We start from the raw sequence: 22,529 nt of genomic DNA on the forward strand, positions 1-22,529 counted from the left end.
ATTCTGGCCAGGTTAAACACAACGCATGCCTGTTTGTTTTTCCGATTTTCTTTTGACATTTATGATTATTAATTGGGTGAAATTTCATTTCTTTATTTTTTCTGGTCTTTTCATTTTGGAAGAAAGTAATTTGTTAGATTTTTTTCTAATTTATTTGTTTATGTTTTTTCTATTTTTTTTTTGCAAAATTTTTATTTGTTTTTTTTTTTGCCATTTAAAAATAAATCCCAATGTAAGGTCACCATGTCTTGTCTTATTTTTTTTCTTTCATTGTTAGTTTCTGTTTCTTGCGGAAATTAATTGTTTTAACGTTTCCCCAACAAGTAAATGATATGATCTGCCGCCTCCTAGACATCACTGCGAACACAGCAATTCATTTTGTGCACATAAAAAGTGACCTGAACAGCAATAAACCAAAAATAAAAAAAACATTTAATTATTTTTTCTGTATTTTAAACAAATGTTCCCTCCATTAAATGTATTTAGCTTTTTGGCTGTTGGGTCGCATTCGTTCGTTAGTTGACCTTCACCTAAATATTCGGTTCAAAGCAATGCTCTTCTACTGACAGCTGCTGCAAATCACCGTTTTGGAGGTAATTCATTATCATAGAGTGGGACGACTGGCCGGCTAACTGGCAGGCATTCGGAAATTTGTTTAAAGGCATTTTTGCAATACTCTCTCACTCTTCGAAACTGAAATAATTCGAAATAATTGTTAATTCTAATTGTTGCTGGAGTAGCAAAAAAAAAACCCACACTTGATTGTGTCTAGATTTTGAAGTTTGGACATTTCAAGGGAACCCGATGGCAATTTTTGAAAATTGGTTAACTATGCCTCATAATATTTGCCGTCTTTAAATTGCAAGCTTGAGCGAGCGTGCCTTCTAGAGATTGAAGATTTTCTTGAGGCCTTCGCAGAACTTCAAGAGACTTTCAATTCATTTTTTGAGTAGTTTATATTAAAAGGAAGTCGTTTTTGTAGACTTTTATGGGTATTAGCCCCTTCAGACCTTCTGTAGACAGAAGCCCATTAAAGTCTCCTCCAAAGACTCTAGAAAATTCAGATTTCCTATATAGGCAGGCGACTTTTTGCAGGTCCTGCATAAATAAAAACAAGTTAAAAGTATCAGATGATTATTCAAACTTTGACCCTTTATGGGGGGGGGGGTTTCCGAAGGAGTGGACCAATAGTGTTCCTTTTTTTGGGATATATTATATGAGATATTTGAAAAATTTTTAAATGTGTTTAAGATACCAGAGGACCGAAAAATTCGAATGCTCATATGACGTTTTATGAGCTTCATGGGTACTCAAAACTTTTGACCCGTTGTGGGGGAAGTACCAGAAGTAGTGATCCGGTCTATCCGTTCTTTACACCAGCTTTTGTGTTGGTAAAAATATTGAAATATGTTGAGTTTGGAAAAAATCAGATGCTTCATTCGCCTTTTACGAACGATTTGGCTAAATAGCCGCACCTCTACACGGGAGTACACAGTTTATAAGGGTTATAATTTTCTAAACTTTGGCCCTTAGGGGGGTATGTACTAGATAGGGTTGGTCGATATTGTGTATTAGGATTTGCAAAGTTTGCATAAAATTGGATAATCCTCTCTTTTTCTTTAGGAAAATTATTTTCTATGAAAATTTAGAGCTTTTGTGGGGGAGGTACCAGAAGGAGTGAACCGATATTACCCATCTCCGAATTAGATGTATGTTTGGCAATAATATTACGATGCATCAAGTTTGGAGCAAATCGGATACTCCCTTCAAGAGTTAACTAGTACACCAGCCAGACAGCGAGACGAACGGACGGATCAATTCATTGAAACAGATAGAAATTCGCTCACAGGTGCTCCATTAATTAAAATCAGAGGTATTCTATTATTTATTAATGGCTTGACAAAGACCCTTTAGAGGGTTTCTTTTTATAGAAGTTTATACAGAATTCCTTTCAGGGTTGGCCTTTCAAAGGTCCTCCATAGATAAAACACCTTGTAAATGCCTTTTAAAATAAAAAACAGGTTAGGCAGAGCTATAGATAAAAATTTCAGGTGAGACGCTTTAGAGATTTTTTTTTTCAGAATTTACCTTTCAAAGGTCCTCCATAGATAAAACACCTTTCTTCGTCTTTTAAAATAGAAAAAAAAAACTGTTTAGTTAGGCAGAGCTTTAGATAAAACTTTCAGGTGTCTTCTAGAGACGTGAGACGCTTTAGAGATTTTCTATGGGTAGGAAGGGTCTTCGATAATGCCTTAAAAAAACACTTACAGGAACTTACGACTTCTCTCGGACCCTATTGGCAGTATATCTTTTAAAGTTCCTCTAGAGGTCTTCGATAAATAAAAGGCCCTTTAGAGGTATAATATAGATATAAGGCTCTTCAGAGGTCCCATGTAAAGAAGACCTTGCAGACCTTTTCTAGAAGCGCATAACCTCTCTATAAATCTGCTGGGACCTTCCATTGGCAGAGTATATTTCAGAGGTCTTCTTTAAATAGAAAGTCCTTTAGAAAGAAGATCTTGATTTTTAGAAAGTCAGTTTTATTTCTAGAAAGACAGGACCTCTCATAGGTCATCAAGAGGTCATCAGGAATTTTGTTGGTGTTAGTTCCATGCCTTTCAGAGGTCCTCTGGAGGTCTTCCAAAGATTGAAGGTTCTTTAGAGGTCTTAAGAAGACAGAAGATTTTGCAAAAGTTTTCCAAAAACACAGGACCTTGAAAAGGTCTTCTATAGATCTTCAGGGATTGTCAGAATAACTTTCAGAGCTCTTATATTGAAGGTCCTTAGAGGTCTTATAAAGGCATATGACTTTGCAAAGATTTTCAGAAACACAGGACCTCTAAAAGGCCTTCTATAAGTCTGGCAGAAGTTTATTAGAAAGACAGGACCTCTCATAATTCATCTAAAGGTGTTCAGGGATTTTTTTCTTACAGAGGTCCTCTGGAGGTCTTCCATAGATTGAAAGTTCCTTAGAGGTCTTAAGAAGACAGAAAAGTTTTCCAAAAACACAAGACCTCGGAAAGGTATTCTAAAAGTCTGGCAGAAGTTTATTATAAAGACAGGACCTCTCATAATTCATGTAAAGGTGCTCAGGGATTTTTTTTTCTTTCAGAGGTCCTCTGGAGGTCTTCCATAGATTGAAAGTTCCTTAGACGTCTTAAGAACACAGAAAAGTTTTCCAAAAACACAGGACCTCTAAATGGTCTTCTAAAAGTCTTTAGGGATTTTTGCTGGTAATGCCTTTCAGAGGTCCTTTGGGGTTGAAGGTTCGTTAGAGGTCTTATGGAGACAAAAGACTTTGCAAAAGTTTTCCAAAAACACAGGACTTCCCATAGGCCATCTAGAGTTCTTCAGGGATTTTTATTGGTAAGGCGTCTCAGAGGTCCTCTAGAGGTCTTCTATAGATTGAAGGTTCTTTAGAGGTATTTGCAGAAGTTTTCTAGAAACACAGTACCTCCAAACCGCCCTATATAAATCTTCCGAGATTGTCATAATACCTTTCAGTGCTCTACTATTGAGGGTCCTTTGAAGTCTTAAGAAGACGGAAGAACTTGCAAAAGTTTTCCAGAAAGATATAACCTTTCATAGGAGCTATTCAGGTATTTTTTTGTTGGTAATGCCTTTTAGAGGTCCTCTGAAGGTCTTCTATAGATTGAGGGTTCTTTAGAGGTCTTAAAAAGACAAAAGATCTTGCAAAAGTTTTCCAAAAACACAGTACCTCTGAAAGGTCTTATAGAAGTCTGGCACACATTTTCTAAAAAGAAAGGACCTCTCATAGATTTTTATTTTTTATCTTTCCTTCCAAAAAATACTGTCTTCAGGTGCACTATTTGGTTTAGTCAGAATATAACGGTACCTCCGATCAGTATTTGGTTTAACCCCCTCCTGATTTTCGGTATTTCGAAGGTTCCTGTTACAATTTTCAAATAAATTAGCTGAAACTTGACAATTGGGGTTCTCGGTAGGTCTGTTCTTTTCTTACAAAAAATGTTCGATTCAGGTCCCTTAATTTGTATAGTCCCCATATAACGGTACTTTCCGATTTTCGATGCTTTGAAGGTTTCTGCCACAATTTATAACCAAATTAGCTGAAACTTGATAATTGGGGTTCTCGCTAGGTCTATTCTCTCCTTGCAAAAAATGTTCGATTCACGTCCACCAATTGGTATAGCCCCCATATAATGGTACCCCCGATTTTCGGTATTTTGAAGATTCTTGGCACAATTTCCGACCAAATTAGCTGAAACTTGACAATTAAGTTTCTCGCTAGGTTTGATTGCAAAATATGTTCTATTCAGGTCCACCCAATTTGTTTAACCCCTTTATAACGATACCTCCAGATTTTCTGTATTTCGAAGGTTTCTGTTACAATTTCCAAATAAATTAGTTGAAACTTAGCAATTAAGCTTCTCGCTAGGTCTGTTCTCTCGTTGAAAAAAAATATTCGCTACAGCTCCACTATTTGGTATGACCCTCATATAACGGTACCCTCCGATTTTCGGTATTTTAAAGGTTTCTGCCACAATTTCAAACCAAATTAGCTGTAATTTGATAATTGGGGTTCTCGCTAGGTCTGTTCTCTCGTGCAAAAATTATTCGCTACAGGTCCACTATTTGGTATGGCCGCCATATAATGGTACCCTCCGATTTTCGATGTATTGAAGGTTTCTGCCACAATTTCCATTAGTTGAGACTTGACAATTGGGGTTCTCGGCAGGTCTGTTCTTTCCTTTCAAAAAATGTTAGATTCAGGTCCACCAATTGGTATAGCCCCCATATAATGGTATCCTCCGATTTTCGGTATTTTAAAGGTTTCTGCCACAATTTCCGACCAAATTAGCTGTAACTTGATAATCGGGGTTCTCGCTAGGTCTGTTCTCTCGTTGCAAAAAAATATTCGCTACAGGACCACTATTTGGTATAGCCGCCATATAATGGTACCCTCCGATTTTCGGTATTTTAAAGATTTCGGCCACAATTTCCAACAATTTTTTTTAAAATTTAATCAAAGCAGATATTCTAATTTAACACATTCTTCACTTTCGGCCTTGTCGAACCTTAAGCCCTTTTTACTTGTTTCCATTATTTTTTTTTTCTCAAAAAAAAAAAAAAAATATTTGCTCACCAATTGCATTGTTTATTAATGTGTTTATCTTCCGACTAAAACTCCACTGACCCTTACCAACAAATGTCAAATTGTGCTATCACGTGTTTCGATATTTTTTTGTATCTCTCTCAACAACTTTTAGTAAAATAAACAACAAACATTGGCGATTAGTTGTGAGTTTTTATTTGTTTATTTAAGTTCAAATTCTCTCTCTCATTGCATTTCGGATTACGTACCAATCTCTGTTGTGAAGGTCGGCTGACTAATGTGACAAAAGTCAATTATTACAACAAGCAAATAAATAAACAATTTTTAAAAATTTAATCTTTGGTTAAGAGCTAGGAAGAGGAGATTTACAATGGGGTGGCCTTGAATCTCTTCAGAACAAATGTCAAGATGTAACGCCATATGATGAAGCAAATTGAATTACTCGTAAGTCGATGAGGAAATATTGGCGAATTCTTTGTTTTAAATATTTATAATTCTTGATAAATTATTTATCTGGCAATTCCTATCTGGAATTATGTATATCAAATGTGTATTTTTATGAAAATAAATTATATATTCAATTCCTCGGCTACAGCTCATCGGTAGAGCCAGATGATGTTGTTTACTTTGGTGACGTTACGATTTTGCAATAGTTTAGTTTTCATTTTAGCTATTAATTTTCTTTTAATGTTTCCCCCTTCACCTCTCCCCCACCTTTTTTTCTTGTGTGTATTCTAGCCCCCCCCCCCCCCACTCTTTCTAAAATAAATTTTATTCTGCTCATGTGTGTGTGTGTCGTTTTTTTTTATTATTTACAGTTTGAAAGGCAAATATCACAAGAACTGAAACTAAACAAAACAGAAACAGAAAAAAAAAACATTTTTACAATCATCAGTAAACAACGTGATATTAGTTGTTGTTAATAGAGCAAATAAATGATTTTCCGATTGTGAATAGTTTTTTTTTTTTTTGTAATTTTTTATTGTTTCTTTTTTTTTTCTGCCTCCATAACAACAAAGGATTTATGATATGAATTTCGTGGCCTCAGCAGAATACTAATTTGTTATTTACTTTTTTAATTTATTTATTTATTATTATTATTTTTTTTTTTTTAATTTTTTCTTTGAAAAATATGATTTTTAAACCATAGCTTTTATTGAAAAAGGAAAATTTAAGGAAATTTTAATTTAATTATTTTAGAACGGTCTAGCTAAATCTAGTCAAAGGCGAAAAAAATAAAAGTAACCAATTAAAAAAATTTAACAAGTATAAAAGTAGTAAGTTCGGCCGGGCCGAACTTTAAATACCCTCCACCATTTGGTACAAATTTTTGGCAATTTTCAAAAAAAAAATGAAATCCGTTAAAAATTCTGTTAAAATCTTAGAAATACCGAATGTAGCCGTTATATTAGGGTCTATACGATGACGTGGGCCTGCATAGGCTGTCATATTCAAATGCGAAACTTGAAAAAATCTGTTCAAAATGTAGCTAAAATAATCAAAATACCGAATATGGGGAGGTAACGTTATATGGGGGTTATACGAAGGCCTGGACCTGCACAAACAGTTTTCTGTCTGAGGCTGTAGTATCCATTGCGAACTTCAAATACTAAATTTGAAAAAATTCCAGAAAATAATGTCTCTAAAATCATCGAAATGCCAAATATCGGGAGGTACCGTTATATGGGGGCCATACGAAGACGTGGACCTGCATAAACAGTTTTCTGTCTTAGGCTGTAGTATTCATTGCGAACTTCAAATACCAAATTTGAAACAATTTCGGTGAATAATGTCGCTAAAATCATCAAAATACCGAATATGAGGAGGTACCTTTATATGAAGGTCATACAAAGACGTGGACCTGCACAAACAATTTTCTGTCTTAGGCTGTAGTATCTATTACGATCCTCAAATAGCAAATTTAAAACAATTCTGGTGAATAATGTAGCTACAGTCATTAAAATACCGATTATCGGGAGGTACCGTTATATGGGGGCCATACGAAGGCGTGGACCTGCATGGACAATTTTCTACCCTAGGCTGTAGTATTCATTTCGAACTTTAAACACCAAGTTCAAAACAATTTAGGTGAATAATGTCGCTGAAATCATCAAAATACCGAATATGGGGAGGTACCTTTATATGGGGGCCGTGGACCTACATGGCCCATTTTCTGTCATAGGCTGTAGTATTCATTACGAAATTCAAATACCAAATTTGAAACAATTCCTGTAAAAATTGCCGCTAAAATCATCAAAATACCGAATATCGGGAGGTACCGTTATATGGGGGCTATACGAAGACGTGGACCTGCATGGACAATTTTCTTCCTTAGGCTGTAGAATCCATTTCGAACTTCAAATGCCAAATTTAAAACAATTCCGGTGAATAATGTCTCTAAAATCATTAAAATACCGAATATCGCGAGGTACCGACACTTTGGTATTTTTTAGTGCCAACCTTGTTTTCCAAAATACTCCAGACTTCAATTGTCCAACGGATTGGTATCCGGAGATTTTGGTATCCATTGTGCGACAGGAACCACATTTTGTAACCGTTCTTGGGTGGCGGTGGCGTGCTGAGTGCGATGGTGCTGAGTCCTGCGCGGGGTATCCAGGGTCTGCGACCAAAATGTTTGCGTGCCCAAGGCTTTAATACACCCTCCAGAATATTTTCGTGATAATATTCTTCATTTATTCTTATGTCACTGTCGATTAATACGAGCGGAGAACGACCATCGGCTGTTATTGCGGCCCACACCATCACCATGGTCGGCGCTTGAGTTCTGGTGGCCAACCGAAGGTGCACATTTTCAGTTGACCTCTTTGGCAAGTAAACACTATCATTTTGTTTGTTTACAAAATGCTGGACAACAAATGTTTTCTCATCGGAGCGGAGAAAACCAGATTCGGCAGTTCACCACTTTCGGCCAAGCGAAGCAACTCTTTAGCTCTCTTGAGTCTATTTTCATTCTGTTGTGGTGTAAGTTCTTGCACTTTTTTGAATTTCAATGGCTTTACATCGATCGCATTATTCAATATTTGCCGAATGGAATATTGCGATATTTTCAGCTCACGAGCCATTTTTCGGCCACTACGACGCGGGTGGTTTCGATCAAGTCGCTGCTTTACTTTTCGAACCATTTCTGCTGATGTTGCTGTTTTTTCCGTCCACTTCTTTGATGTCGGGCTACGCGATGGTACGAGACACAAAAAATTTATTCAAATTTGAATGCTGGAGTGCTGTAAGGATAGCCACTTGTGGTTTTCAAGCCAAATATAAAGAAATCACACTATCACGCATGAATTCCATCAGGAATAACTTTTTTCTAGAAAATTCTCACCAAAATGCTTTTGGACGTTTGTAAACAATATAATGATCTGTCACTGTAATAATTTTAACAGCTGTCGGACGAGTGATTTAGATATGACAGCAGTCTGAAGTTGCTTGCAGTTTTTTCATCTCACCTCTAGCCATATTGTTGAGGGTATAAAAAAATTGATTATATTTTTCTAAGGTACGTATTAAGTACACAAATATGTTCTGTTCGAAGACTCATAGTGAAATTTGATCTAGAATAATTCTCCCTTTGACACTGTTCCAAAAAAGTGAAGTTTAATGGGAGATTTGGGCACAGAATGGAAACTTGTTTAATTAGAAGGAAAAATACAAAACACATAATTTTCAGTTGTAATGAATAAATTTCGAATGTAATTTTCTTAGAAACTATTAAACCTGGGTAAATGGTTTATTCTGAGATTTATTGTGAAATTTGATGAAGAATATTTCACCCTTTGACACTTACCGTCTAAGACGAAAATTTATGTTACTTTCAGGCGTTAAGTCGAAAAAACTCCAAAGAAAAATTTATCAAAAAAGTTGTGAAAATTTTACGTTTTTTTTTTATTTTTGTTTTGATGCCAAAATTTTTTTGGGATGCAGTGAAAATGGAGATTTCTTCTTAAAAAAATTTAACAAGTATAAAAGTAGTAAGTTCGGCCGGGCCGAACTTTAAATACCCTCCACCATTTGGTACAAATTTTTGGCAATTTTCAAAAAAAAAATGAAATCCGTTAAAAATTCTGTTAAAATCTTAGAAATACCGAATGTAGCCGTTATATTAGGGTCTATACGATGACGTGGGCCTGCATAGGCTGTCATATTCAAATGCGAAACTTGAAAAAATCTGTTCAAAATGTAGCTAAAATAATCAAAATACCGAATATGGGGAGGTAACGTTATATGGGGGTTATACGAAGGCCTGGACCTGCACAAACAGTTTTCTGTCTGAGGCTGTAGTATCCATTGCGAACTTCAAATACTAAATTTGAAAAAATTCCAGAAAATAATGTCTCTAAAATCATCGAAATGCCAAATATCGGGAGGTACCGTTATATGGGGGCCATACGAAGACGTGGACCTGCATAAACAGTTTTCTGTCTTAGGCTGTAGTATTCATTGCGAACTTCAAATACCAAATTTGAAACAATTTCGGTGAATAATGTCGCTAAAATCATCAAAATACCGAATATGAGGAGGTACCTTTATATGAAGGTCATACAAAGACGTGGACCTGCACAAACAATTTTCTGTCTTAGGCTGTAGTATCTATTACGATCCTCAAATAGCAAATTTAAAACAATTCTGGTGAATAATGTAGCTACAGTCATTAAAATACCGATTATCGGGAGGTACCGTTATATGGGGGCCATACGAAGGCGTGGACCTGCATGGACAATTTTCTACCCTAGGCTGTAGTATTCATTTCGAACTTTAAACACCAAGTTCAAAACAATTTAGGTGAATAATGTCGCTGAAATCATCAAAATACCGAATATGGGGAGGTACCTTTATATGGGGGCCGTGGACCTACATGGCCCATTTTCTGTCATAGGCTGTAGTATTCATTACGAAATTCAAATACCAAATTTGAAACAATTCCTGTAAAAATTGCCGCTAAAATCATCAAAATACCGAATATCGGGAGGTACCGTTATATGGGGGCTATACGAAGACGTGGACCTGCATGGACAATTTTCTTCCTTAGGCTGTAGAATCCATTTCGAACTTCAAATGCCAAATTTAAAACAATTCCGGTGAATAATGTCTCTAAAATCATTAAAATACCGAATATCGCGAGGTACCGACACTTTGGTATTTTTTAGTGCCAACCTTGTTTTCCAAAATACTCCAGACTTCAATTGTCCAACGGATTGGTATCCGGAGATTTTGGTATCCATTGTGCGACAGGAACCACATTTTGTAACCGTTCTTGGGTGGCGGTGGCGTGCTGAGTGCGATGGTGCTGAGTCCTGCGCGGGGTATCCAGGGTCTGCGACCAAAATGTTTGCGTGCCCAAGGCTTTAATACACCCTCCAGAATATTTTCGTGATAATATTCTTCATTTATTCTTATGTCACTGTCGATTAATACGAGCGGAGAACGACCATCGGCTGTTATTGCGGCCCACACCATCACCATGGTCGGCGCTTGAGTTCTGGTGGCCAACCGAAGGTGCACATTTTCAGTTGACCTCTTTGGCAAGTAAACACTATCATTTTGTTTGTTTACAAAATGCTGGACAACAAATGTTTTCTCATCGGAGCGGAGAAAACCAGATTCGGCAGTTCACCACTTTCGGCCAAGCGAAGCAACTCTTTAGCTCTCTTGAGTCTATTTTCATTCTGTTGTGGTGTAAGTTCTTGCACTTTTTTGAATTTCAATGGCTTTACATCGATCGCATTATTCAATATTTGCCGAATGGAATATTGCGATATTTTCAGCTCACGAGCCATTTTTCGGCCACTACGACGCGGGTGGTTTCGATCAAGTCGCTGCTTTACTTTTCGAACCATTTCTGCTGATGTTGCTGTTTTTTCCGTCCACTTCTTTGATGTCGGGCTACGCGATGGTACGAGACACAAAAAATTTATTCAAATTTGAATGCTGGAGTGCTGTAAGGATAGCCACTTGTGGTTTTCAAGCCAAATATAAAGAAATCACACTATCACGCATGAATTCCATCAGGAATAACTTTTTTCTAGAAAATTCTCACCAAAATGCTTTTGGACGTTTGTAAACAATATAATGATCTGTCACTGTAATAATTTTAACAGCTGTCGGACGAGTGATTTAGATATGACAGCAGTCTGAAGTTGCTTGCAGTTTTTTCATCTCACCTCTAGCCATATTGTTGAGGGTATAAAAAAATTGATTATATTTTTCTAAGGTACGTATTAAGTACACAAATATGTTCTGTTCGAAGACTCATAGTGAAATTTGATCTAGAATAATTCTCCCTTTGACACTGTTCCAAAAAAGTGAAGTTTAATGGGAGATTTGGGCACAGAATGGAAACTTGTTTAATTAGAAGGAAAAATACAAAACACATAATTTTCAGTTGTAATGAATAAATTTCGAATGTAATTTTCTTAGAAACTATTAAACCTGGGTAAATGGTTTATTCTGAGATTTATTGTGAAATTTGATGAAGAATATTTCACCCTTTGACACTTACCGTCTAAGACGAAAATTTATGTTACTTTCAGGCGTTAAGTCGAAAAAACTCCAAAGAAAAATTTATCAAAAAAGTTGTGAAAATTTTACGTTTTTTTTTTATTTTTGTTTTGATGCCAAAATTTTTTTGGGATGCAGTGAAAATGGAGATTTCTTCTCTTTTTTAGTGAAATTTATTGGAGAATATTTTTGTCTCTGACGTCATACTTCCAAACTGATGCTTTGTGAGAGATTTTTGTATAATATTATATAAAGTACGATTTTAATCCTAAAATGTGTTTTTATACTCTCCACCATAGTATGGAGGGTATATTAAGTTTGTCATTCCATTTGTAACACCTCGAAATATACATTTTAGACCCCATAAAGGATATATATTCTTGATCAGCATAAAATTCTATTTCGATTTATGAATATCCGCCCGTTTGTCCGTCTATCCGTCTTCGGAAATCATTCTAGTTTCCGAACGCAATGAAGTAGTTTGATAAAATTTTACTCAAATGTGTATCATGTCTGCAGGACTTTTGGTATTGAAAATGGGCCATGTAGGTCCACGATATCGTATAGCCCCCATATAACGATACCTCCTGATATTCGGTATTTTGATGATTTTAGCGACATTATTTACCGGAATTGTTTCAATTTTGGTATTTAAAGTTCTTAATGGATACTACCTCCTAAGACAGAAAATGAGCCATTTAGGTCCACGTCTTCGTATAGCCCCCATATAACGGTATCCCCCGATATTCGGTATTTTCATGATTTTAGAGACATTATTTACCGGAATTGTTTCAATTTTGGTATTTGAAGTTCGTAATGAATACTACAGCCTATGACAGAAAATTGTCTGTGCAGGTCCATGTTCTATAACCCCCCTTGGTACCTCCCTATATTCGGCATTTTGATGATTTTAGCTACATTATAAACCGATTTTTTTTTTTCAAGTTTCGCATTTGAATATTGTAATAGCTTGTGACTAAAGTTGCCTATGCAGGTTCACGTCGTCGTATAGACTCTAATATACGGCTATATTCGGTATTTTTAAGATTTTAACAGAATTTTTAATGGATTTTATTTATTTTTTTATTGTTAAATTTGTACCAAATGTTGGAGGGTATTCAAAGTTCGGCCCGGCTAATTTTACTTGTTTTATGTATGAATTCCTGACGTTTAGGTAAGATTTAGACTTTTCATGTATTCTGGTACCTATAGTAGAATTTTGTTGCAAATAATTTTCTAGAATATTTTGAAATCTTACGATCACTTCTAAATTGAGTTATTAATCATATTTTGTAAAAAGGACCCAAATGACCCCTTTGATCACTTGCATGAGTGTTAAAATTTTCGATAGAAATAATCCACGTACTCTTATCAGTAATTTTGCCGAAGACACTATATGCCTAAATTGCAAGGATTCCAGAGAATCTGAATCTAGAAATGAACTTACCCCCTCTATTTGGGTTACTTTACGATGTCGTCGGGTCGAGGTATATTTCCGGAACAAGTTGAGGCATAACGTTTTCCTATAAAAAATCCTAACACCGATTGTTTCTAATGTTTTCATCGATTCGAAGTCTCCAACAACCTAGTCGTCTATAGTTTCGTCACAATCACCCCCACCGCCCTCCTTGACCAAGGGAATCGTAAAGTTCTGCCCCTTATATGACTAAATTGCAGGATTCCAAGGAATCTTAAGCTGGAAATGAACTTACCCGCTCTATTTGGGTTACTTTACGATTTCGTCGGGTCGAGGTATATTTCCGGAACAAGTTGAGGCATAAAAATAACCCATACAAATTCCTGACACCAAAAGTTTTTAATGTTTTCATCGATTCCAAGTCTCCAACAACCTAGTCGTCTACAGTTTGGGTACGCTCACCCCCATCCCCCTCCTTGACCAAAGGAATCGTAAAGTTCTCCCCCTCTAAAATTCCTAAACATTATTCTTATCATCATCATCGTTATTAGTATTATTGTTATTATCATTATCACCGATTCGATAGACAATAAGTCGTCGTCTTAGTTTTTTTCCCCATAGTTTTCAATAGTGCTCTTCTATGGAAAACTACTGGGGATAGGTTGTGTGTGCGATTGTGGAACTTGTTTACAATATTTGTTTTATTTATTTATTTATTTTTTGTTTTTGTTTTCTTGTCATCCTCAACAACGAATGCACAGCGAATCATTTCACCTGTGTTGGCTCTATGGCTTTTGTTTTTAATTTTTGCTCCTACCCCTCCTTAAAATGGCTTGGGGATCTTGAATAAGACCGCAAGTGGTGGGTGTGTTATTATTTAGTCATATCTGACTAGAAAAAGAAGAAGAAGAAGAAAAAACAAGAGAACATTTTTATATATAAATAAGTGTGCGCTAATGTAAGCATAATACACACACACACATACACACACACACAAATATTCTATTTTGTTTTTTTACAAAATTCAAAATTATATATTCGAAACGTAATGGGGGGAGAGGAACCATTACCTAGCCATTTTGGCTAAATTCACACTAAATTATACGACAGCATAGGAAAGAACGATTATCTTGTGTTCGTCGCAAACATCTAACAAATGATTTTTTTTTTCTTTTTTTTGTTGGGCACACGTCATCCATTGAAAATCATGGTGTTTGTTTGTCTGCCATTTCTTCGCAATATCCATCCTCTCCTCCCCCACCACTGGCGTATTATTGTGTAGTTTCTTACATGTGTAAAAATATTTTTGGCTAAGCTGCTGCCCCCTAATAGCAATGCGGAACACATGTTTGACAGTTTTTGCGGTTTTCAATAACAATTATCTTGTAAATTTTCCGTTTGGTGGAAAAGCCAAAAGGAAAAAAATATTTGTGTGACAGAACATTGGCCACTTATTTGGCTCTTAAACGTTTAAAGAAGGAATCCCTCAATTTTGAAGAGAATCAGGTCCAATGTAGTCCATTTACCAATTAAATTTAATTTTGGAAGAAAAATTCCAATAAAATATGGCCCATGAGACCAGCTATTCCACCGTAGTGGCCTGAGACCAGATTTTCTATATTTGCGGCATTTGGGGACTGCCAAGTCCTCAAAATCCAGCTACTCTGCAATAATATCCTCTGAGACCAGCCACTCTGCAGGAATAGTCCCTGAGGCCAGCTACTCTAAATTGGAGGGATCTGAGGCAACCTACTCTACAGAAATGGCCTCTGGTGCAAAATACTCTACCGAAGTGACTTTTGAGTCGAGATACTCTATATAGATACCTCTGGAGCCACCTGGACTCTGAGACCTGCTACTCTGCAGTAATAGCTCCTGAGGCCAGCTATTCTAAATTGGCCGGCTACTCTACAGAAGTGGCTTCTGAGGTCAGCCACGCCACAGAAGTGACCTTTGAGTCCATATACTTTATAGAAGTAGCCTCTGAGGCCAGCTACTCTACATTAGTGGCTTCTGGCTACTCTACATTAGTGGCTTCTGGCTACTCTACATTAGTGGCTTCTGGCTCTGAGGCCAGTTACTCTACAGAAATGACATCTGGTTCTAGCTACTCTACAGAATTGACCTTTGAGGCCAGGTACTCTACATAAGTGGCGTCTGAGTTCAGCTACTCTACAGTAGTGGCCTCTGGAGCCACTTGGCCTCTGAAACCAGCTACTCTGCGGTAATTGCCCCTAGAGCCACCTATTCTAAATTGGCTCATTCTGAGGGAAACTACTCTACAGAATTGACCTTTGGGGCCAGATACTCTACATAAGTGGCCTCTGAGTTCAGCTACTCTACAGTAGTGACCTCTGGAGCCACCTGGCATCTGAGACCTTCAACTCTGAACTAATATCTGCTGAAGCCAACTACTCTGAATTGGCCAGCTCTGAGACCAGCTACTCTACAGAAGTGGCCTTTGAGGCCAGATACTTTATACTTATACTTTATACTTTATAGAAGTGGCCTCTGAGATCAGCTAGTCAGTAGTGGCTTCTAGCGGGCTCTGAGGCCATCTACTCTACAGAAGTGGCCTATGAGGTCAGCCATGCTACAGAAGTAAGCTTGAAGTACCTGACTTACTTGACTTGACTCTATAGAAGTGGCCTTTGAGGCTAGATACTCAACATTAGTGGCCTATGGTGCCTGATACTCTACAGTAGTGAACTCTGGAGTCAGCTAGCCTACATAAGCTACTTCTATATTGGTTGGGCACTGATGCCAGCTACTCTACAGAAGTGAACTTTGAGGCCAGCAAATCTACAGTAATTGCCTTTGAGATCACCCACCTCATGGTAATGGCCTTTGGCATTAACAACTCCACAACAGTGGCGCCAACTCTTCCTCAGTAACGGCCTCTGGTTCCAAAAAAAATCTTTGCAGGTCAGTAAAAATACATTTTCAAACAATTCATTTAAATTAAAATTTTCTCCATAGCTTGGGCGCCAATAGTTTTTATTATACCCTCCACCTTGAAAGGGAGGGTATATTAACTTTGTCATTCCGTTTGTAACATCCCTAAATATTCTTCGTAGACCCCATAATCAGCAGAAAATTCTAAGTTTATGGCTGTCTCTCTGTCTGCCTTTTGAATTTGCGTTATAGCAGACATTTTTGGACGTAGAGCTTCAAAATTTGGCAGAACAATTTGTATAGTGTCTAGGATGGTTGGCATTGAACATGAGATATTTCGGTTCAAATTTTGGTGCAGCCGCTATATAACAATACCTCCCAATATTTGATATTTTGATGATTTTCGGCACATTTCGGCACTGGTATTTGTAGTTCGTAATGGACTTTAACTTCGGCGGCAGAACATTACATATTTAGGTCCACGTTTTTACTTTTCAATCCTAAAGAAATTGGAAATTGAGTTAAGTATCCTTATTTTCTTGTAGGGTAAAATTACCGAAAAAATCAATGTCATTGATGACTAGATTCAGATGTCAAAATCTGGGGGTTATATTTATATATTTCATTTCTGAGTTATATTTATACAAATACACTAAAAATAGCAAATTTCTCCTCAAAAAAAAAAAATAAATAAAAATTAAAATCTACCCTCTCGTACTATATTCCTAATTAAATAATGATTATCTATTTTTGCTCTTTCTTTTTCAGGTAAGTGATGTCAAATGTTGTCCATAAATATTCGAAAAGGTCGTAAGTCCAAACAAAAATCACACAATTGTACCGAAGGAAAAATTCTGAAAACAAAAGAGAAAAAAGTATGTATGAAAAGTACTCATATAATAGGTACAGATTTATGAACACAGTTCTAAATTATGAACAAAATTAGGACTGAGTTCATATCTTGAACTCTCTCACATGCATCTCTCTCGCTCTCAGTAATTTGATAATTAAAATAAATCATTGTTTCAATTGTGAAACATTTCGTCTATATTGCTTCCTATATTTTTTGAATAATAAGTAATAAAATATTATAACATAGGCAAAATATTTTTCATAAAATCTGTGAAGAAAATTCGGCAAAATAATATAATGAAAGAAATTAGGAATTAATTCCTATTTGTTATGAACTTACGTCATAAACTGTATGGATGTCAAAACCTCTGCTTAGCTGTCTAACTAAAATGTTATCTAATTTTATTTGGTGAGCTTGTCCTTTTTTTGCCTTGGTTTAAAACTACGTTCTTTAAAAATCATTAGAAAAAAACTCATTTATGAATTAAATTAGGAATAAATTCATAGTTTCTCTAAAAGTTCATATTTGATAATATGAGACAGAATCTGGGAGAAATGGTATTCCTAGAATTGGTTCCATAAAATAATTTTAACGAGAATTTGATTTCGAACGAATAAAATTCAAAGGAAATTAGTTAGATAAAATAATGAACTAAATTAGGATTTAATTCCCAACTTTAACTCTCTTTCATGACTCTCTCCTCTCAATAATTGCAGTCGAGTTATTTGGAATATTACTTTTAATTGAGAAACTCAACCTTCTTAATTGCCTCTCATATTTTTTGGAATAAATACATTGAAACTTATTTTTATGAAAATTATATAAAATATAAGTTCATAAAATCCAAAAAAATCAGGTAAAATTATATTGAAAAATAAATTAGGAATTAATTCCTGTTTTTTTTATGAACACACGTCATAAACTGTATTAACAACGAAAATTGTTCCGGGTTGTACTCAAAAAATACTATTTATTCTTTAAGGTACCTTGTACATTAATCATTTCTTGGAATGCGCTTCCTTTAAAAATTATTAGAAAATATGAACTATGAACAAAATTAGGAATAAGTTCATAATTTCTCAAAAAGTCATAATTCGTTAAAAAAAAGACAGGAGCTGGGGATAAAAATGGTATTACTAGCATTTGCTTCAACTTCAAACTATAATTAAAATTCGTTTGGGAACTTTATACACCCTGTACCTACCCATTAATATTAATTTTTTACTATCAACCCAAAATTGTGTTCTTGTTGGCTATTATTTCCCCCTATATTCTATGAGAACTGTTGAGCAAGATCAAGTTAAGCTACTTGCATTTGTAAACTTAAAATTACTTTTTATTTGTTCATTTATTATTATTTTTTTTTTTTTGTAAAACCATATTCCAATTTTATTATCAACAAATAGTAAATACTAATAAACAAAAACCAAACCATGTGTTGGGAGCGTGGCACCGTTGTGAGGAGTGATGGCTGACGACTACCTTACTTCCCTCTTCCACCTCTCTACACTTACAATATAGTGCGGGGGGCTTAGTGTTCTTAACTTCTTGACCACAATTTTCTATTACACATGATGATGGGGGCGGTGAGAGCGATAAGAGCACCATTGACTGGCTACCCCTTTCTTCCAAGCGCACACACACCTCAACAACAACAACAAGCCCCCACAATATTTTTTTTTTTTTGTTTTTAATTTTTATCTTAATACAATTGTTGTTAATTTTACACACATACTCGTATACATGTATGTAAGAGCCTCGGCCGATCGTATCGATGCGGTAATTTTCCATTTGCATTTTCAAAATTCTCATGGCAGGCTATGGGGTGGCTACTGTTGTTGTATCGTCTGACGATGACGACGACAAGTTCTCAACATACAAATAAAGAAATAAAATTGAATATATTTTTTTTCTGTTTTTTTTTCAATTGGCCATCTTGTTGGCTAGGAGAAGGCTCCTCCGTCTCTCCCTCCCTCCCTCGTTCCATTCTGTGGCCACTTTATTTCATATTCAAAATGCGTTGTAACAAATACGAGAAATGGAAAACTTTCCGCATAATAAAGTGAAACTAACGACGCATTTATTTCACCGACATACGAATCATAAGTTTTCAATATAATTAAGTGATTTTTGTGTTTTTAAGTATTTCTAATTATCACAATTCTCTGGGGGCCGGAGAAAAATTTGAAGAGGAGGAGGAGGCCGTTGAGTTGGGGTGAAGTGGGTGGCCAGATGGGTAGACAATATTTATTTTATAGTCAATGGGAAGAAATATTGAAATGTTTTTGATTGGAAAATTAAAATCCAATTAGATAAAGTTAATGAGTATATTTTCTATTAAGAAATCAAAACTCAGATAATGAGGATTTTTTTTCTATAGAAAAAAACCTCAGATAATGAAATTTTTTGCCATAGAAAAAAAAACAATCCTCTAGAAAAAAATTCAAAACCTCAGTTAATGAGGATTTTTTTCTATAGAAAAAAATCAAACCTCAGCCGATGAGGATTTTTTCTATAGAAAAAAATTCAAAACCTCAGTTAATGAGGATTTTTTTCTATAGAAAAAAATCAAAACCTCAGTTAATGAGGATTTTTTTTCTATAGAAAAAAATCAAACCTCACTTAATGAGGATTTTTCTATAGAAAAAATTAAACCTCAGTTAAGGAGGATTTTTTTCTATAGAAAAAAATCAACCCTATGTTAAGGAGAATTTTTTTTCTATAGAAAAAAATCAAAACTCAGTCGGTGAGGTTTTCTTCTATAGGAATAAAAAATCAAACCTCAGTTGATGAAAATTTTTTTCTATAAAAAAAATCCCAATATTTTTATTAGTGCTAGGTCAGGTGTCAAAATGGAAAAAGCCCACCCTATCATAGACCTCTCCCACAAAGTGTGAAATTTTTGAATATTCATGAAGCTCATAAAACGCGAACTTAACTTCCGATTCCATTCAGACTTGGCACATCTAAATATTTCCATCAGCACAAGATCTGTTATAAATATGGTAGAGATCGGAACATTACTTCTGGTACCTCCCCCCCAAAGGATCAATGTTTTGAATAACCAAAACGATTATAAAATCCGAAATAAGCATCCGGTAGTCTTAATATTTCACACATCTTAATATTTTACTTATTTAGGATCTGGTGTGAAGATGGAGGGTATCGGTCCAATTCTTGTGGTACTTCCCCCACAACGGGTCAACATTTTTTAATGATTATAATTATCATTAAAAGCGAAATAAGAATCTCCGATTCTCTTCAAATTTCAAACATTCCAATATTGTTACTATCGCAAGATCTTATGTGAAGATGGTAGTTATCGGACCACTCCTTCTGGCACCTCCCCCACAACGGTTCAAATTTTTTGGAAATGAAAATGGAATATTTCGTCCACTATTTCTGGCACCTCGCTCACATTTCAAAAATTTCCAAAAAATTATCACATATCTCAAATGAAGTGTGAGGGAAGTAGTCGAAGAGGGAGGTTGGGACATTTTTCTATGGAAAAACTCATTCATCAACGTCTGAGGAGTTTTTTCTCTTAAAAAATCCGATATCTGAGGTTTGAGGACTTATTTCTATTATTTCTAAAAAAAAAAATAGACCTCAGAGGTCTCCGAATTTTTTCATTAAATAAGCAAGCCCTGATGACTAACTTTATACCAAAAAAAACTATAAAATTTAGAAAAAAATATAGACTTTTTTTGTAAAGTTTAGAAAAAAAAATATAAATTTTTTCTATAAAAATTAGTCCTCCAGATCTTTTTATTTCGGTATTCGGGGACTGATTTCTTTTCTATAGGGAAAAATCAGTGTGGGGTACTGAGAAAAAAACCGCCTTGTTTTTTTGAAAAAAAAAAAAAATTCCATTTTAATCTTCTTTTCGTGACCTCAGAGAAACAGGGTCGTGAACAGGGTACCAACAAATCCAAGGTTATATTTCTCTGTGACCTCTCATTTGATGGTGTGAAAAGTAAATTCGGATTTGTTCAAAAAATACAAAGAATGCATTTCATTGAACGCGCATTGATGCCAGGAATTCATTGAACCCTTTCCTCACGTCGGTGTTGTTGTTGTTGTTGTCAAAACCTTTTCGAGGTTTTTTTTGTTGTTCAGAATTTATTGCAGGCAAATATTTACAAACTCAAATAAGTGTAGCAGCAACTCATCGCAACAAAGCCACTGGCTGTCTCTAAAATCTACAAAATTTTCAATGGGAAAGTCCAATAATTAAATTATCGATGTGCGTGTGAGAAATTTGAAACCTTCTGCTGGCAGGCCCGGGATTTGTCTGGCGAGCAAGGCGCACGACCTTTCAGCAATGCTCGGCTTGCTCTCTCCCTCGCACGACGTCATTTCCATTGAATTTTGAATTTGTTTACCCATTCAACAATTAAGGAATCAACAATTGTTCCTCTAAAAATTCGCACCAAACAAATAAATAAAATTTGAAAAAAAAAAAAAAACAGAAAAAAACATCCGCATTACTGCCTGTTTGCGATAAATAAAATCGAGACTATTTATTATAAATAATCAGTTTTGAATTTCTTTTATTGAAAAGAAATTGCGTAGATTGTCGTAAACATCAATGTGTTTGAAGTGAGGTGTGTGTGTGCATTGGGGGAGGGTAGGGCGGTGGCTATTAAAATAAATAAATGAAAACAATAACATAACAATTAACAAAACCATATTTGTTTGTGGGTGCCCGGAGGAGACGACAGATGTCAAAACACAGACAAACAACATCATTATCATGGCAATATACTTCTTGATAATTAACAAAGGTTGTTCTTTTAATTATTCTAACAGATGCTATAACAACAAATCATTTGTGCATTTCTTTATTATTTTTTGTTAAAAAAATAACAATAATATTGATTTTTATTGTCATTTTTTTCCGACATCATGCCAAAGTCACGTTTTTTACTGGCTCCCTAAGCACCTGAGGAAATCACATGATACACAAAAAAAGACAGTAAATAAATAATTCAGACACCTCTTTTTTATAAAAACAATGCTGCAGTCTTATAAATATTGATTTTTTGAAGAAAGAAAAAATCCAAAGTGTCTGGGACAGATTCCCAGACATTGACATAATTTTCCCCTATCGCCAATGAACTTCTTTTCCATACTCTATTATAAAATTAATTTCTCAGGTCCCAGATGACCATTTTTTTCTACTAAAAATTCCTCATTCCTTCTTTCTCAAGAATTGTTTTTTTTTTAATATTTACTACAGAAAAAAAAACTTATTAATAAATTTTTAAGTCTAATTTTTTAGAAGTAAAGTCCATAGTCTTTATGGCAGATTTTTGGTCATTCTTATTATTTTCCAGTGCCTTAGAAATGAATTGATTTTTTTTTAATACAAAAATGATTTTTTTTTAATAAAAAAATGATTTTTTTGCAAGAAAAATATCTCAATATGGAGAGTACTTTTTTATTCCATTTAAAACCCTCGCTCCTCTGAAAATATTTTTATACATTGTAGGGAAATAATTCCCATACAACTCTAAAGACAGTTTTTTAATCCTCTATCATTCCATAAATGACATTTTCCATAACAAAAAAAAAACACAAGTTAAAAAGTATCAATCGGTTCTGTCGACAGACGTATACCGTCAGCTTATGTTCGATTATTTAAATATATTTTGACTTCTGTTATGATTATTCAAACTGTTGACCCTCTATGGAGTGGACTCTGAAGCAAGTATTGGCCCCAATACTGTCCATTTCGTATCGGACCTAAA

The 22,529-nt window shown here is 35.2% G+C and overlaps 1 protein-coding gene across 5 annotated transcripts in view; it reads left to right on the forward strand.

Moving 5' to 3' along the window:
- The window catches only part of LOC101898918 (protein bunched, class 2/F/G isoform), a 552,467-nt gene that overhangs the window by 500,744 nt on the left and 29,194 nt on the right, over window positions 1–22,529 (forward strand). The window contains exon 5 of one of the 5 annotated variants that reach the window (XM_059124571.1): window positions 16,692–16,772. The exons of the other annotated variants lie outside the window; for them this stretch is intronic. Within the exon in view, the coding sequence (XP_058980554.1) occupies window positions 16,692–16,718 (27 nt within the window). The 3' untranslated portion in view covers window positions 16,719–16,772. Of the gene's footprint in view, window positions 1–16,691; window positions 16,773–22,529 lie in introns of those variants that run through there. 5 annotated transcript variants of the gene reach the window in all.

The sequence above is a fragment of the Musca domestica genome, unplaced genomic scaffold (genome assembly GCF_030504385.1).
Source record: "Musca domestica strain aabys unplaced genomic scaffold, Musca_domestica.polishedcontigs.V.1.1 3, whole genome shotgun sequence".
NCBI classification, from domain to species: Eukaryota; Metazoa; Arthropoda; class Insecta; order Diptera; family Muscidae; genus Musca; species Musca domestica.